At 60.2% G+C, this 16,999-nt stretch overlaps 3 protein-coding genes across 3 annotated transcripts; 2 read left to right on the top strand and 1 right to left on the bottom strand.

Moving 5' to 3' along the window:
• Positions 1-264: 264 nt before the first annotated feature.
• Positions 265-2,672, top strand: BXZ73DRAFT_51639 (exocyst complex component sec6; the record flags this gene model as incomplete). Its single annotated transcript, XM_048020673.1, has 4 exons — positions 265-555; positions 607-999; positions 1,056-2,550; positions 2,602-2,672. 4 exons carry the CDS (start codon positions 265-267, stop codon positions 2,670-2,672), a joined length of 2,250 nt encoding a protein of 749 aa, XP_047874852.1.
• A 170-nt stretch (positions 2,673-2,842) lies between these two features.
• On the bottom strand, positions 2,843-5,987 carry BXZ73DRAFT_51687 (glutamine-dependent NAD(+) synthetase with GAT domain-containing protein; the record flags this gene model as incomplete). The annotated part of the gene is made up of 17 exons (XM_048020680.1): positions 2,843-2,979; positions 3,042-3,150; positions 3,213-3,341; positions 3,396-3,462; positions 3,519-3,612; positions 3,664-3,701; positions 3,758-4,000; positions 4,060-4,246; positions 4,293-4,444; positions 4,501-5,028; positions 5,076-5,177; positions 5,218-5,412; positions 5,469-5,553; positions 5,615-5,646; positions 5,691-5,776; positions 5,828-5,858; positions 5,962-5,987. 17 exons carry the CDS (start codon positions 5,985-5,987, stop codon positions 2,843-2,845), a joined length of 2,241 nt encoding a protein of 746 aa, XP_047874851.1.
• A 5,299-nt stretch (positions 5,988-11,286) lies between these two features.
• Positions 11,287-15,721, top strand: BXZ73DRAFT_91732 (Pleckstrin homology domain-containing protein; the record flags this gene model as incomplete). The annotated part of the gene is made up of 5 exons (XM_048026089.1): positions 11,287-11,439; positions 12,427-12,565; positions 12,616-14,358; positions 14,414-15,531; positions 15,599-15,721. 5 exons carry the CDS (start codon positions 11,287-11,289, stop codon positions 15,719-15,721), a joined length of 3,276 nt encoding a protein of 1,091 aa, XP_047874850.1.
• Positions 15,722-16,999: the final 1,278 nt, after the last annotated feature.

Here is a 16,999-nt window from a genome sequence, read left to right as displayed (position 1 = left end):
AGTGCTCACAGCTTGCTTCCTGCCACCACCCCCGACCTCCCCGACCAGCGCATTCACCCGCCCCCGGCTTGTCTTGTGGTACTGCACTCCTACCTCCCGACCAGAGCGTACGTACGTCTCGTTTGACTCTCGTATACCGGTCTTCGAAACAATAGAGCAGGCGCGATGTCTCTGCGTTGCACATAAACCCGCACCCCATATTCCTCGCAAGAATTTCCTCCATCTCCGCGACCCTCCCCATCCGTCTCCACCATGGCCACGACTATGGCAGCCCCGACGATCTCTGCCGCCCAGGCGGTAGGCGAATATCTACAGTCACCAGACGACCTCGCGAAGGTCGTTGCTTTCAGGAAAAAGCTCGAGAAAGAGAAAGCCTCTATCGACGCACGCCTTCGGGGCGGCGTGAAAGAGCAACTGGATGCCACCCGCGACGGACTCCGGAAGCTCTTTGGGACTCGGAGTAACGTGCAAGCAATCAAGGATGAGATGGAAACGGCAGAGAGGTTGTGCAGCGATCCCTCGTATGTCGTGTCGACATTCGACCAGATTAGCAGAGTGCGTATCTCCCCGCCCGTAGACCGATCCGTGCTGAGACTTGGGGACCAGGTCTCGATGGTACACCGGAACTTCGAGCAGACGGAGGAGACGGTCCACAATCTCCTCGAAATGAGTTCGAAGATCGACGTGCTCGAGCAGATGCTCCTCGAAGACCGCAACGACGTCCTTGGTCCTGCCGAAAACCTCCTTCGTATCCACTTCCAACTCAACCGCCTTGAGGCGTTCAGGAATCAGACCATGCACCAAGCGAAGAAATCATCCGTCGACACTCGAAATACTCTGAATCGTTGGTTCGAACGACTGAATGCTCTTCTCGAAATGTTCGAAGAATATATCCTTGACCTTGCCAAGAACGTTCTACCTATCGTGCGCGCAGGAAACCCGGAGGTCATCGTGAAGCTCATGAAGGTGGTCGAGTCGGAGGCTCGTGAGGATGAAAAAGTGCGTTTGCTTGATTTTTGGAGCGGATATGGTCGCCAACCTGTGAATGCTTTCAGGCCATCGCCATCAAGCTGGTCAAGAAGGCGGCGAAGATTGATGCGGCGGCCAAGTTCAGGTCAATGCAAGCCAATGCCCGTGTCATCAAGCACTATCGGTCGAAAGTCATGAAGTGCATCTCGGACTCCATACAGGCGAAGTTCGACGAGGTGTATGAAGCGAACGACCGGAATCCCTCGGGATTCCTGGAGGACCTCGTCTTCATCTACAAAGACCTCATCCGCATCGAGAGCGACGTCGTGCCCTGTTTTCCCCCTTCGTACGAAGTCTGGACGACCTTCGTGAAGCAGTATCACAAAGCTCTCAACAACTCCCTCACACGACTCGTCAAGTCGGAGCCGGAGGCCAGCGCCCTACTCACCCTGCACGCTTGGGTCAAGGAGTACAAGAAGAGCATGCGCGAGCTGAACATACCCTCTGAATGGCTTGAACCCCCACTCCTCGAAGGAAAGGAGCAGACCCTCATCGAAGACTACCTTCAACTCATTGTCAGGAAGCTGGACGAATGGTCCGGGAACCTCATGCGCGACGAAGTCGCCGCGTTCACCGCCCGTGAGGAGCCACCGGAGCTGAGTCCCGACGGGCTCTACACCACCGCGGGCACCGTCATCTTCCTCGACATGGTCAACCAACAGATCGACTTGGCGCTCGACTCGAATCAAGGTCTTGTGCTCGCTCGGGCAGTGGAGGAGGTGAACCGGGTGATGCGCACGGTTCAGGACCGCTGGGTGAAGCTTGTGGACACAGAGTACAAGAAGCACGCGGACAAGCCGGAGGAGGTCCCCGGTGGGCTCGTCGAGTACTGCATCGCGCTGGCGAACGACCAAATCAAGTCCGCGGACTTCACCGAAACGCTCTCCGCGCGGCTCGAGCCTCTCGTATCCGACAAGTACCGGGCAACAATCCACGATAAGCTGAACGACGCGCTCGACGGGTACCTGGACGTCGCGAAGAAATACACACAGACGCTGATCAACATCATCTTCAATGACCTCAAGCCGGCGGTCAAGACACTCTTCACTCCGGCCTGGTATGAAGGCACGCATGCGCAGATCATCGAGACGATGCGAGACTACATGGCCGACTACCAGACGTACTTGAACGAGTCCCTGTTTGAAGTGCTCGTGGAGGACCTCCTCGACACGTACCTCGTCACCTATCTCACTTCGCTCGCTAACGGCCCGAAGTTGAACATGCCGGCGGCGACGGATCGGATGCGGCAGGACATCGATGACGCGTACAAGTTCTTTGGCACCTACAAGAAGATGAAGGAGCTCGAGCCGCAGATGGAGGTGCTCGACCAAGTGCTCGCGATGCTCGAAGCGTCCAAGAGTCTCGTCTTCCTGTCCTATTGGTCATTCGCTAAGGTGCACGGGCCGTCGATTCAGTTCGTGGAGGCGCTTATGAAGGCGAGGAACGACCTGGATCGCTCCGCTGTGAGCGATGTCATGGATAGCGTGAAGAGGAAGGTCAAGGAGGAGAACCTCGAAGATCGTGAGTCCTGTGTCCAATGCCCTACATTTACCCAGACTCATGTCTACGCAGCACCAGAACCGACGATCATGAAGAAGATTGTCATCCAGGGCGCCCTCTCCAGGTTCCTCGTTCGCACATAGACCACGTACGCCCTATTTATCTTGCATCCTTGTCGTACATCCATCCGTGCGTTTTACTGTGTTCTATTGGAGGATTCTCGTCAAGTAGTCTGTCTGTTAGTCTGTAACCTACACCCCACTTGTATTTCTATCTCATTTCTGTCATATTTCCTGCTGCCACCCGAGAGACATCAGTGCACAACATGCGCCTCCTGTGCTTGCTTGATAGACACCGTCGACCGATCTGGCCAACGCGCCGCAGCCTCGTCGATCTTCTTGAATTGCCACGGGAAGCGGGACGGGTACAAGAACGGACGGAGGTCGAACCCTGTCCCCAGAACGACCGCATCAGCACATCTAACCAAAACGCCACTAGAAGAGGGAGCGCACTGTTGTCGTCTGGGCTGTATTGCTCCGCGTGGTAGGACGGCGTAAGGGTCGTCATCTTGTGCCGGTTGCGCGCATACTCGAAGAAAAACAGCTTGACCTTTTCCGCGACCTGTGTGTGGAGTCGTTTCAGCGTCAGCGGGGACCAGGAAGAGGCGACGAGGCGAGACGTACCTGCTGCGGGGAGAGGAAGGAACCCCACTCGTGCATGAGCTTCGTGAACATGCTCCACGGGCCGGCCTTCTCGACTTTGCGCAGGCGGCCGAAGACGGAGAGCTCGTCGTAAGTCATGCCCATGTCAGCCTGCAAACCTGGTGAGATTAAGTGCGATGAGACTCGAGGATGAGGGAGGGGCACCTCGTCGGCTTGCACGTAGGTCTCGGTGATAGGCTCGAGCTCGGCGGTCGGGACCGCCTCGAGGAAACTGCAGATGTAGGGAGTTAGGCAACAAACGCAGAAGGAATCGTCAAGCGAACGCACTCGTTCAGAACGGGCAGCTCGAAAGCGTCCCGCGCGTACGCAATGAACTTCTTGAGGTCCGTCTTACTGATCGCGCCGATCGGGTTCACGTCCGCTGCACATCAGGTCAGTCGAGCACCGGACGCACGAAAGCAGCCGCACTCACCCGACGAGCAGTCGTACTTGGTGAAGTACCCGCGCAAGCTGCGGGCACAGTCAGCGCCCCACTGCCCCCTGCGCGAGTGTACGAACGCACGCACCTCTCGTCAACGTTGGCGCTCCCGAGGACGAGCAGCCCGCCCTGCCGGCCGCGGACCCACGGCATGAGCTGTGCGAAGAGGTACGCGACGACCATGCGCAGGCGCGCTTGGATGTTCTGCAGCGCGAGGTTCTCCGCCGCGGTCCCGCCGTGCACGCGGAAGCGGGGCTTCACCCCGGTGACGAAGGCGAAGAGCTCGCGGATCGCGGTCACGAGCGTGTCCATGTTGAGGTCGATGTGGTAGCTACGGACGGGAACGGCGCATGTGGTCAGATATCTGGAGCCTGGACGCCAGGGCTAGACGGGACGTGCCTGCCGATGGCCTCTGCGAGGTCTTTGGCGCGCTTGCGAGTTTCGGGGCTAGAGTTCTCGGTGCCCATGTAGCACGTGTGGAAGATGCGGTTCGTGAACTCGCGAGGGTCTGCAGGGATGTACGCCGAATCCTCTGGCTCCCCAGCAATCCGGCGAGCATCCGAGATCACTTGCTGGTCTGAGAAAGCGTCAGTGAAGCGAGAAATGCAGATCATAAGACGCACCTCCAGTGCACGCAGCTTGCGCGACCAAGCGCGCCATGGAGTACACGATGACCGACGTCGCGCAGCTGTCGATCCCCCCGCTGAGCGGAACAAAGTACCCCTGCGTGCGTGACCGCCGGAGATAATCCCACAGCCAGCACGCCGGCCCAAGACTGCCCGCCGTCCATCAGCACAGTCCACCGACGCCCCTGCACCCGCGCACACTCACGCGATCTCCTCCTCCGGGCGGTGGTACCGCACCTCCGGCGCCGCGCTCGGGACGAGTTCGGCGAACGCGCGGACGTCATCCCCCTCCTCCCGTGCGCCCGAGAGCGCAAAGTCGACCTCGACCCGGTGGTAGCGCTCCGCGGCGGCGGCCTGGTTGCTCCGGCTGCTCGTGGCGCGGTGCGCGCGGACGTCCTCGAGGTCGACCGTCGCGGTCACAACCTCGACGTCGGTGAGCGAGAACTGGGAACCCTGGGCGACGACGCGGCCGTTGACGACGATCATCGCGCAGCCGTCGTAGTAGAGCCGGTCGCCGTCGCAGCCCTGTTGGTTCGCATAGAGGTAAATGCCGCCGAGCTGTAAGGAAGTCTGGTTTAGTCCGTTAGGGGATGAGGGGAGAAGGAGAGGGGCTGCCTTCATGGTTGCTTCTTTCATGAGCTCGACGCGACGGTAGAGCTTGCGGAGCTCGTGGTGGCTGCCGCTGGAGTTGGTGAAGATCTCGACGCCATCGAGGCCCATCAAGATATGGGGACTGCGAATATTGAGCTTGGCGAATCGTATAGCAAAGACGATGCGCACCTCGCGGGAGTGAATAGCTCTTCACAGAGCTCCACACCGATACAGGTGTCGACGGTGCTCACGACGGCGTCGCCGAAAGCCACCTTAGTCTGTAAGAGAGTGCTGTCAGTGCTGTTTCATGAGACTTGTCTATGGTGCTCACCTGCCCGTGATACCGTGTATCATCCGTGGAAGATAGTGGTCTTCAACCTGCCTGTGCTTCGTCCAGGGGGTGAACCATCTAAGCTCGCGATAGTTCCCATCGTTCGCCATCCACATCTTTGGGCGGATCAGCAGGATCTTCGAGTTATGGATGATAATTCGGCAGTTGTAAATGACGTTCTTGTGCACCACTGGCCTGTGGGAATACCGGTGTTCAGCGCCATAGATGCAGATACGGGAGAGAGAACTTACATGCCAATGTCACACACGATATCCTGGGCCTCTTCGGATTTCAGGATTGCTGCGAGGACTTCCCAAGAGTGAAGGGTTGTATCTCCTGGAGACAGATCGTTGTCAGCGGCGTACTTCCGGGCCCTGAAAATGCAGTCCAAACTTACCTTCGAGGAAATGGTCCATGCATCCATATCCACTGCACGATATTAGGAAATAAAGGATAAAAAGCTGTACACATACGTGATCTCAAGTTCTGGGCCGACTCGTAAGGTCGCTCCTCGTTCCTTCGCGATTCGGATACTCTCCAAGATGCGCCGGAGGTTGCCCTGGCCGCCTCTAAGCACATCGAATCAACGCGCCAAAGACCAGAAGCATACTTCGAAATCCAAAGCCCACTGGTTGAGTGAACTGCGTCTCGGACTTAGCCTCGACCGAGCACACCAGGAGGTTGCTCACCATCTGTGAAAGGATCGGTCAGTGGGGGTACAAGCGTGAGGCGCCTGGGACTGACGTCGCGACTGTGGTGAGATGACCCATGATGGGAGCGCTTCGGTAAGTTGGCTACAGAAATTCAGGAGACGATGGAGCCAAAGCGGCCGGCAGGACTTGACTCGGTATTTCTCAGGTCGCCAGTACGACCCTGTAGGAAAGTGCAGAGCGCGAGTGATGATGGTGGCGCGGAGCAAACTCGGATCGTCGATGTAACAGGCGCTTAGCACTGCTATGGGCGCACTTCCCACAACATTTCTGCATGATCAACAGCCCGGCACGTTCAAGACAACATGACATGAAATCCTCAACGTATACATGACCATTGTACTTCATAAGCCGTTAGGAAGAAACGACTTACTGCCTCCATCAGGAACAAGCATTGTGTCCTGTGGATCACAGCACATGGATTGCTGGTCGTCGCGACATACTTGGAGCGTCTTCCGGGAGTCGTCCATTCGATAGTCCTTCGGGACGACTCCCAATGTCATGTGTCGAGAACATCGTCCTGAGCCCCAGAAGAGGGATATCTAGGTCCCATTGAAGCGCGCGCGGATAGAGTCTCGATCATCATCGTAGTGCCATGGCTGCTCTCCCACCAACGCTCGTAATCACCCAGGCTCCTCGCCGCTGATACATGACCATAGTCGTATGGAATCTGGCCGACGCGCCCTGTTGACCCGAGGAGTTGCAATCAGGCCCCGTCCAAAGCTGGGATTGAGGGGACGGGGAGGCAGTCTGTTCGTGGCACTGGAAGGCAGCTGTACAGTGCGTCAGGCGGTAGTGTGGAGGGACCTTCCGCGAAATCGGGTGACGAGAAGGCAGCCCAGAAGAGGTCGTAAGAGTAAGCAAAGTTGTCGTGTCGCGTATGAGTTCGAAATGACGATGCAGGACACGGGGGGAGGCCATACGCGCGACCGTCGGAGGCGGGTGACGCATCTTCGAGTCGCCACGCTCTACGCCGACCGCCTCCTCCGGAGGTTGCGGGGGTGAGATAGGGAATCTTTGTCTGGGTGGCGGCGGGACATGTGGTTTACGGCGCAGTCGGCGGCGGGGTCGTAATATGAGTTGAATTAGGCACTGGAAATTGGCCCGTCGCCTCTTTCAGAGAGGCTGTCGATGGCCCAATAGCCTCTTGCTTGGCTATGCCCCAGTCTTCGCCGAAGTGATATTCCATCGTTTCCTAAGGCTGGTATTAATTCGTTTCGACTGAATAATATGCGAGGCTCACGCCATTTTCCCTCACGAATGTGCAAAATCCGGGTCTCTGAATGACCGTGGGCTGGGCGAGTGGGGAACCTGCCATACATGTTGAACTGAGGTGGTAGGAGTGGACGACTCGTCGTGGCGAAAGTAGAGGAGAATGACGGAAATGTCGCATGTTTATAAGTGAGCGAAAGAGACTAGAGCTTCGACGTGTGAAGCGACGGCGATGCAAGAAGTTTGCTATGCATCTTGCCTCAAAGTGGACGCTGGGAATTTCTGCACCTCGTCTCGGCGATGACGGGGACGAGACAGACCAAAAGGGGCAAAAGAAGGACATAATTATCCATAGATATGTGAGTCACGTACCGGATCCGTACATGCGCACTCTGACGGCCCCTGCGGGGGTGGCATACTGCCGGCAAAATCCCGGAAGCTCTAACGAGCAGATACCTAGACGGCATCTTGTCCCTTTACTTCTCCATAAAGTACAAGTAGAAAAGATCGTGAGAGCGAAGGTTGGGTAGATGGTGTGAATTGAACTCACAACTCGTACTAGGGTAGGGTGAGGAGAACTCTGACTCATCTCATAACGTCATGTGATCTCGTGCAATCTAGATCTATACGTCGCCCCAGCGCGCAAGCGCTCAGAGGGCAGCCTCGAGGCTCGAGGACTCATGTTCGTGGCGCACTGAATGCGCAGCACCAGCTTGTATGATACAGCTTTTACACCGTCTCGACGGTGTGTACTTGATTTTAATCAAATGGCACTACATGTGACGGACCTAGTAGCGTATCTCGCAGACATCTCGGAATACGGATCTGGATGTTCAAACGTCCGCCCCGGAGCACAGGCACATGCACGCATGCCACTCCGGTGAGTATGTCTCCCCAATGGAAGCAGAGTGTCCTCGTTCGAATCGTGTGTACAGACAGACCACACGATCGGAGGGCCGTCTTCACTGGGGACTCCGGACACCACGATGCATGGCGCTCCCCGAAGAACACACCGCGGCTTCCGGGAGCCAACGGGGTTTGGCGGAGGGAAGCAGTGAGCGGGATGGCAGCGCGCCAGTCGTTGCAAAAGGCACGGTGGCGTGGCGCTGTCTGTGTCCGCGGTGTATGTTAGGTGAGTGGCAAGGAGGGTCCAGACTCAAGAGGCGACATGGCCGGAACCAGTACTACATTAATATCGGCGGTGATAATCCCTCAGACATGCCTCCTGCCACCGATGCGAGGTTTGACGGACGTATACCGCTCGTTGGAGTGGGGTGGTGCGCGAACTGGAATGGATGCGCGGCGAAGAGCGTCGGCCCTAAGGACGTTTCACCTGTCGCGAGCGGGTGTCGCAGCGCATTAAATTAAAATGGAATCGACTCTTGACCGGCGTGAGGCGCATGGGTGCTGCGGGTGTGAGGACTTGGAAGGGAAGCCAGTGAATGCCGGCGGCACCGGCGGCATCGTGGGCGGCTATGGCGGCCCGGCATCGACCCGGCGGCGCCCGGGCTCCTTGGACGCCAATTCGGTGCAAGTATGTACGTCTGCGCGGGGCGTCGGTGAGCTCGGATGCACTCGGGACCGGGGATAAGAAAGCCATACACTTATGTGTGTACCCGACGCTTGTGAAAGCTTCGCGCGCCCCGGGGCGAGCGTGGATGGCACGCGAGACATCCCGAGGGCGAACACGCGCAGCCGGCCCCGCGACGGGCTTCGAGTCGTTCTGCACAGAAGTCCGTGGCGACGGATGGGCCAGGGGGACTGCACGCGGGGCGTGCGACAAGCGGGCCCGAGGGTGGCGATCGATGGAGGTTCGGCGTGGCTAACTCGCAGGCGAGCCTTCGAGCTCGAGGTTCGCGTGCAAAGTCGGCCTTCGCGAACCGTGTGTTCTGTGGCGCAGGATTGGATCGCCGGGGCGAATGCGCTGCTGGGCCGGGAGTTCCTGGTTCGTGCCAGAAGACTGGAAGGTCGGCGAGGAAGAGCCAAGGCGGAGGTACCCGGGCTAGCGCGCGGATGGTGCCTTGGGTCGCGATCCTGCTCTTGGACGTTGCTTTTCACTTTGCGGGGTGCTCGGGTACACGAGCAAGAAAAACCTTGACAACAGAGCAACAGGGCGACGCAGGATGGCGGAGGCGATCGATCGCATGACTTGTCGGAGAGCAGGTGTTCGTCAGGATTTAGGTTGACATACACTGTTACTCACGTGTGTCGCAGGTGCTCCGTATGGCGGACGGAGACGCGTTTGTGCCCCAGGCACGCTCTCACGCACCTCCGTACTGGTAGGCTAGATTGCGGAATGAAACCTTGGGTCGCTAACGTAACACACGCGCACAAGTAAGTAATGCGCAGGAAGGAAACAGGTTGCCACTTCGCGGGAGACGCATTCAAGCCGGGACATACCTGGACAGATCTCCCGGCACCGCTCGCAGCGGTTGAGATGGACCTTGAGCCCAAGTGAGACCGACATTGACATTGACGGCGGCGTAGCGGGAGTAGCTTTGACTTGCGCCACGAAGACTGGCAGCGGAGCTCGGAGGAAGATATGAGCCGGGACGACTGCCGGGACGGCGACAATGTACGCATCACTCGTACACAGATGGCGGACCGCTCTGGAGCGCTACGCGGTCTTCGTGGGCGGACGCGTGGCACCAGGGAAGCACGGTTTGGACGCGCACGTTGATACCGACGGAGTGCATGCTGCGTCGGCGGGCGTGATGCTGGGAACGAGCGAGGTTCCTGGCAGGGCTGCTCGCGAGCCTGTGTCGGTGGAGAAAGCATATGATAAGATGGGGAAGGACGTGCCTGAGAGAGCGATCAGTCAGATTGTCAGGTCTGATCTGACACGCATAGGCAGATCACACCCTCCGCCGAAGCGGGAGCCTGGAGGAGTCGCTGGACTCCTCTGGACTCTGGGAGACTCTGGGGAGGCTTGGGGGCCGGCCGGGGAGTGCCGCTGGACCGTCGCGAGCTGGATTGGAGTCGGGAGAGCTCGGGATCAGACTGCCAGAGATTTAGGATTTCTAGAGAAAATGGCCATGGGGCCTTAGCGAGTCCGTGATGGCAGAGACCCAGCAGGTGGCCTTCCTGATACATATGACGCATGTGCTCGCCCTGAGTGTATTCTCGGTAGGAACTGTTGCGTCGGGGACTCAGTTGGATCGTAGGCGTGAGAGGTAGAGCGTCGGTCGGTCCAGACAGTCAACGTTGCACGCGCCACCAAGACAAACGTCAGGCGTGGGCGTGACTTGGAAGGACATGGGCGGAAAGATCGGATTTGGAGAGTGTAGGATGATCGGCCAGCGAGGGGGCGGCAGTTCGTTTGGCACTCGATCGACCGACTCGGAATCGAAGCAGCGGCGAGCGCGATGGGCTCTGCTGCGCGCGCAAGATGCGGTCGCTTTTTGCACGGACACGGCGGCGGCATGTTGCGGTTGGTGTCGTACAGCCGGCGGCGAGGGAAGATGTTCGGCGCGAAGCAGGAATTCACGAAGACGTGCGCACGGGACCCTTCGGCGGCCGGCCGGCCGGGGAGGCCGATTTCCCGGGGAGGCGGCCGGGAGTGGGGGATGTTCTGCACCTGGCTGGCTCTGTGCTCGCTCGAGAGGCCCGTTTCTCGAGAGAAGGGCGGGCAGTCGGGAGGGCGGGGCGGGGGCAGGATGGAGACATGGCGAGATACAAGGCAGATCTCGATCGGCGAGGGCCATAATTTACAGCTGGCGGGCGCCGTCTGACGCGCGACTCGTCCCGCGCCCCTCAAACTCGACCAGGATCGCCCCTCGCTCCTGTTCGTCCGCCTTTCTCGTCCTCCTTCCGCCGCCCCGTGCGCGCGGCTCGCATGAGGTCGGAATTCTCGACAGGCTGGAATACGAAGTCCTCGAATACCACCCCAGCCCGACATCACTCCCCGCTTCATCATCCAGACCCCCATCACCTCCCTCCCCCTCCCCCCCTCCTCTCCCCGAGGTCTCCCCTCCCCACCAACAAGGCCGGCTCCTTCGCCGCCTCCGTCCGCTCCGTCTTCCAACGCTCCCCCGGTCGCGCCGCCTCCACCGCCTCCCTCCACTCCGCCTACTCCGCCAACTCTTCTGCCAAGCCCCCCTCCTACACCTCTACCCCAGACACTGCGTCTCTCCACCCCTACGCCTCCATGGTCGCCGCCCCGCTCCCCGTCGTCTCCAGCCACTCCAGTCCCGACGAGGAGGACGAGTGCCCCGTCTGCCTCGAACCCCTCAGCTCGTCTTTCAGGCTACCCGGAGAGAAGCCCCACATCGTCCCAGAATGTGGACACGCTCTGCACGAGGTGAGTCTCTTCCGCCCCGCCTTCCACCCCTTTGCACCTTCTTCCCCGCTCGGGCTCCCCGCGATCTCCCCGCCCTCATCCTCGGTGCGCGAATGCGTCCTCCCTCAACCCTTCCCACGCGCGCGCTCCTGGGGTTGCGACCGTATCGCCCGCAGCTCCTTGGACCCAGAGCGGCCGAGGACGCTCTCTACAGCCCCTCTAAGCGCGTTGGGGGCCCCTCCCTTGTCTTCTATTCCGCATCACACCATGTCGACGCGCATATACCCCCATCGCGTCTCAAGGCCCCGCGTCGCACAGTTTCCGTGATTCCCCAGGCATCACGAGGAACCCCGCGTTGTTGCCGGCTACCTCCAACATTTTTCACGGCTTATATGCGGCCAGGGTCTGCATATATGCGCGCTTCGGGGCCGCACGCATGCGACTTCGAACTTCATCTATGTGCCTCGAGCATCCACGTATACATCTGGGGCCTGCGACCTCTCCTATTTCGCGGATGGCTGCGTCTTGTCCGAGGTTGATCCTCACGGATGGCGTCGTTCTATGCGCTACCACCATCCGTATATGCGGCTTTGATGCCCGTGTCTGCGTCGTGTGGTGGTCGCGAGAGTGTTTCAGCTCTCGCGCCCGCTTCACGACTGCGGCTAGGCGAACACGAACATTGCGGAGCTGAGGACGTCTCTCCCACATCCCAACGCCCAACGGAATTCCCATCGCACGCGCTCGAGGCTGCTCCAACATCGCTTCACCTTCCTTATCCGGTAACCGCGGTCGCGCGACGCGCTAGTCTATTTTCACGGCTCTCGTTCAGCCTGCGCATTATGGATCGTTCTCGTCGCTTGATCCCTCGGCGTAAGCCGGTTTCTCTGCCGCTGCGCCCGTTGTTGCCCACCTTTCACGCACCCGTGGCGACCGCGCCCCTTTCGAGCTTGAATCTTATCGGGCAATGTCGTATGACCTGTTCTCACCCGCTAACGTGATCTCTCGCAGGCGTGCTTTACCGCGGTCTATGGCCCTCCACCCGGACCCCAGCGCGGCGGGGGTGTGATCCGCAAGTCCAACCTTGGAGTGTGCGGTGTATGCAGAAGGCCAATGAAGGTCGGTGATGGGGACGGAGGGAAATCCAACAGTGCGTCACTTGCAATCTGTCGCTTGAGGGGCTCTTCTCACCTTTTGCAGAGCTGGCCGCCCTCACGGGCATGGGCAGCTCCAACCAGCCTTCTGTCTATCCCGGTCGCGACACCCCCCAATCGGCCCGGTCCTACAACCGCGGCGCCACCCCACAGAAGCCCTTCGATCCAACGGAAGATGATCAGATCGACCACAAGGCATCGATGGCTCAGCACGACCAGTCTCACTACGTCGTCGCGCCCTCTATTCATGTGCAGTCCGAGTTCCCCACGATCACACGAACACCGGAGGCGAACCAACCGTTGACGTGCCTCGTCGTGGTCGAGCTCCCAGGAAAGCGTGCGAACACTCACGTCCCGGGCTCAGTAATGCACCAGCAAGACACGTTCGCGCCGCCCCAGAAGAACGGCGGTGCATACCGCGACGGCAGCAATCACTCAGTGCATTCGGGGCCACAACCGGGCGACTTCCCGACGTCACCGCACGCCAACTCTATCCCTATGGATCAACAGTCGCAGTCCGGTCGGTCACATCAGATGTCACCCTCGACCTCGCGCGACCCGCTCTTATCGTCCATGGAGCGCGAGATCATCCTTCAAGACGAGGACTCGCCGTTCAGCGCGATCACGGAGGACCTGCGGAACCGGATTATCGACTGGAAGGGACATCCGCTGTCCGGGCTCGGGCCGCTGCAGATGTACGATCTGCTCTCTGTCCGGCGAGACGCGCTCGTTCGCGAGTTTTTCGTCTACCTCTTCAAGGAGGCGATCATCTGTGTCGTCGAGGAGAAGAAGCGCTCGCTGGGTCGCCTCCTGTCGTCGGCGAGCGCGGCGTCCGCGTTCGGCGACGGCACCGGCTCTGGGTCCATCAACGGCGGCAGCTCTCAACGTGGTGTCCTCCGGTTGAAAGGGCGCATCTACATCCGTCACATCCGACAGGTCACGGACACCTCAGTGACAGGCGAACTCAGCCTCACGATCGACATGGAAGACGAGCGACTGGACTCGTTCATCCTTATCTTCAAAGATCGGTCGTCGCTGGAGACATGGAAGGCGCACATCCAGGCTCTGGTGGCGATCTACCAGCAACAACACGCGCCGGTGCAGCAGCAGCAGCCCGAGTACGCACGCTCGCCAGACTTGGAGGAGTTCGGCGGCAGCGCGAAGGCGGCTCGGATGCTCAGTGAGGAGTTCGGCGGCAACCAGAAGGCGATGCGCATGCTCAGCGGCAGCACCACGGGCACCACGGTCAGTACAGCCGATAGCCTGCTAGCTGGCTCAGCACGATCGACAACGTCGTCTAACACGTCGTACGGTTCCGCCGGTCCTCGTGCGGGCCTTCACCAGAAACTGTCCACGCTCGAGGAGGACGACGAGCTGAGCCGGTACAGGACCCCACAATCGCTCGTTGCGCCTCACATGTCCGCGGGCCCGTCAAATTCGCTTCAGCCGCTCCCCCACGCCCCGACGGACCTCGTGCTCGTTATCTCCGTCCCCGGGCCATATTCAACGCCGAGCACGGCGGCGCTAAAGATCCGCGTCATCAAGACCTCCCTCGACTTCATACTCGCGTCCCTGAGCCCCAAGGACAGGCTCTCGCTCGTGACGTTCGAGGTTGGCGTCGGCGGGCGCGTGCGCCGCACACCGTTCCTCAACATTGGCAAGCCACAGAGCCGGCAGCGTCTCCAGCGCTTCATGGAGGACATCGGCCGCAGGGATGAGTTCGACGACGAGTTCCTCGTCCGCGGCTCGCAAGAAGAGAAGACGGACGTCGTCACGGCTGTCAACAACGGTAAGTTTTTCCGTCGCTAGCAACGGGCGCCTGTCTGATGGGTTCTTGTCCGCAGGTCTCGACATCGTACTCCAACGCAAGTCGCGCAACCCGGTTACGGGTTTCGTGCTCGTCTCGGACTCGTCGGAGACCACTCGGCGAGCGCAAATGGACCTCGTCCTCGCCCGCGCGGAGGCTGCCAACGTGCCAATCCACTCGTTCGGCTACGGGCGCTCCCACGATCCAGCCTCGCTCTGGCTGATCTCGAACCACACGAGCGGGACGTACACGTTCGTGAAGGACTGGTACGATCTCCGGGACTGCCTCGCAGGCTGCATTGGCGGGATGATGTCGATCGGGCTCATGAGCATGAAGCTCCACCTGAAAATCGTCGACGGAAACCGGTTCCGGATCCGCAAGATCTCGGGTGGCCCGCTCGCCATCCTCTCCTCGGACGGGCGCGACGTGGATGTCGAGGTCGGCGAGCTGCGCTACGGTGAGCGCAAGGAGATGCTCGTCGAGCTCGAGCTCGACAACTCGGACGTTGCCGCGCTCAGCCCGCTCGCGACGTCGCCGATGGGCAACGGGCATGCGCCACGGGCGATGAACGCGACCGACGTCTTCAACCAGCGCATGGGCCTCGACGCGCTCTCGATCGGGGACCTGCCTGACCTCGCAGATGGCATGATGGACCGGATGATCGACGAAGTCCCAGTGTTCGAGGTCGACGGCGCGTTCTTCGACCCCAACGCTGCCAAGCACGTCTCCCGCCTCGCTCACCCCGTCCTGCTCACCGTCACGCTCCTCCCCAACACCGGTTCACGCCCACGCACGCCGGCGCCGAACGGCTCGGACCCGGTCATTGTGCGCCGGCGGATGGAGCTCCTCGCGTCGGACATGATCACTCGCATGCTCGTACTCGTGTCCCGGCGGAACATCCCACAGGCGCAGAAACTCATGGCCGAGACCCGTCGGATCCTCCACACGGTGCTCCAGAACATGACGCAGAGCCTGCCGCCGCCGACGCGCGACGGGCAGATGGGCTCGGGGCGGAACCGGAAGGAGGTGCTCACGCTCAGCACGGTGCGCGCACTCCAGAGCATCATGCAGGACATGCAGATCCTCGCCGAGGCGCTCGACGAACAGGCCGAGACTTCGCTCTCGACCAGCGCAACTTTGGGGCGCAGCAGGTCTGTTTCGGGTTCCGTGCGTTCCTTGGTCCTACTCTTTGGCTGACCTTTCCTCTTTCTCTCCCTTCTAGGCCAAAGTGCTCCGCGATCAAAAGAGCTGGAGCGGGCGGAGCGCGATTGAGCGGCTGTTCTGGACGATCGACAGCTCGATCGAGCTCGTCTCGCGAAGTACGGACTGGGTCGCGCGCGACTGAACGTCCGCGCCCGCCGTGCTCGTTCTGTGCGTATGTATTTATCTACATAGTCCTTCCTCGTCCTTGCCTTCGTCACGCCCACCCTCGTTCACGCCTCCCCGACGTTCACGTTCACGATCTCCCTGTTTTATCGTTTTCCTCTGTTTCGCGATGGTCCGCGCCCGCTTTCTCACACCCACACCCTCGCCTACACGTCGTATCCGTCCGTCGCTATCTTCCTCCTGTCTCACTATTGGTTTGACGTTCCGCGATGGCGCTGCTGCGCTCTCCATGCCTCTCCTTCCGTGCCCGTTTCTTCCTCTGCGAACACGTTTCCGCTGTCTTCTTATTCCCAGTACCACCATCGCCGCTGCCACACCCACGCCACCCTGGCCGTGCTCCCCCGGTGCCCCCTCGCCCCTCACACCCACCCCGCCGCGGCCATGTCGTCACCCGTTGCCAGTGTTAGTTAGCGTTAGCGTCCCCATACGGTATACCATGCCTCGTCGCGCGGCCGAGCCCGCCGCCGGAGGCATTTAATCCCCTCCGCTGCCCCCGCCCCCGCCCCCGCTGGCAGGCCCGGCCGCGCGCATTCGTGTAATGCCCGCCCCCGTCCCCTCGGCCGCGTCTAGTCCCCCCCGGTCGGTTTGGCTCGCTTTGTATTCCCTCCCGGCTCCCGCTCTCCGCTCCTCGACTCTGTGCTCGCGCGCGCCGGCTTGTTGTGTAACGTTAATGATAGTTAGAAAGACTTGTGGATGCGTGCGTGCGCCCGTGCGTTGTGCGTCGGTGGTACGTTGTCTCCCTGGGGAGGGCGTGGTTGTTGTCGAGCTAGGGCGACGCAGACAAGGGTGCAGCGTGGTTGCCGTCCGAAGTCTTGCATGACGATCTTCGTGGTGACGAGGCTGGTGTTGCCACGACAGGCTGCCCATTCTGCGCGAACAACGGTATTCGCCTTGTGAATGGTATGCTTCGTGGTCGAGTCGGTTCACGAGTATCAGGCCTCAGCGATCTTCGGAAGCGTTCGCGATGCATTACACGGACAAACTAATGATACATGAGGAGCTAGCGATACAAGGGGGAACACTTCAGACATCATACAGGAGGTCCGGTACATGCGTTAACTCTGACGAGTGCCCGCACTCGTCGAGCCCGGGAGAGACGACATACCTAGTCTCCGTATACCTCACGCACCAGGCGGAGGCACGGTTTTTGAAGCCCTATGCAGCGCAAGGCGAGCAGAGGGAAGTGAGGTCCTGCCACGACGTCCCGTATAGCCGGGGGCCATGGCACGACACGCGC

Source organism: Epithele typhae, assembly GCF_022376455.1.
Source record: "Epithele typhae strain CBS 203.58 chromosome Unknown BXZ73scaffold_50, whole genome shotgun sequence".
NCBI classification, from domain to species: Eukaryota; Fungi; Basidiomycota; class Agaricomycetes; order Polyporales; family Epitheliaceae; genus Epithele; species Epithele typhae.
Note: the sequence above shows the minus strand (reverse complement) of the source record. Positions and strands in the feature narration are given on the sequence as shown.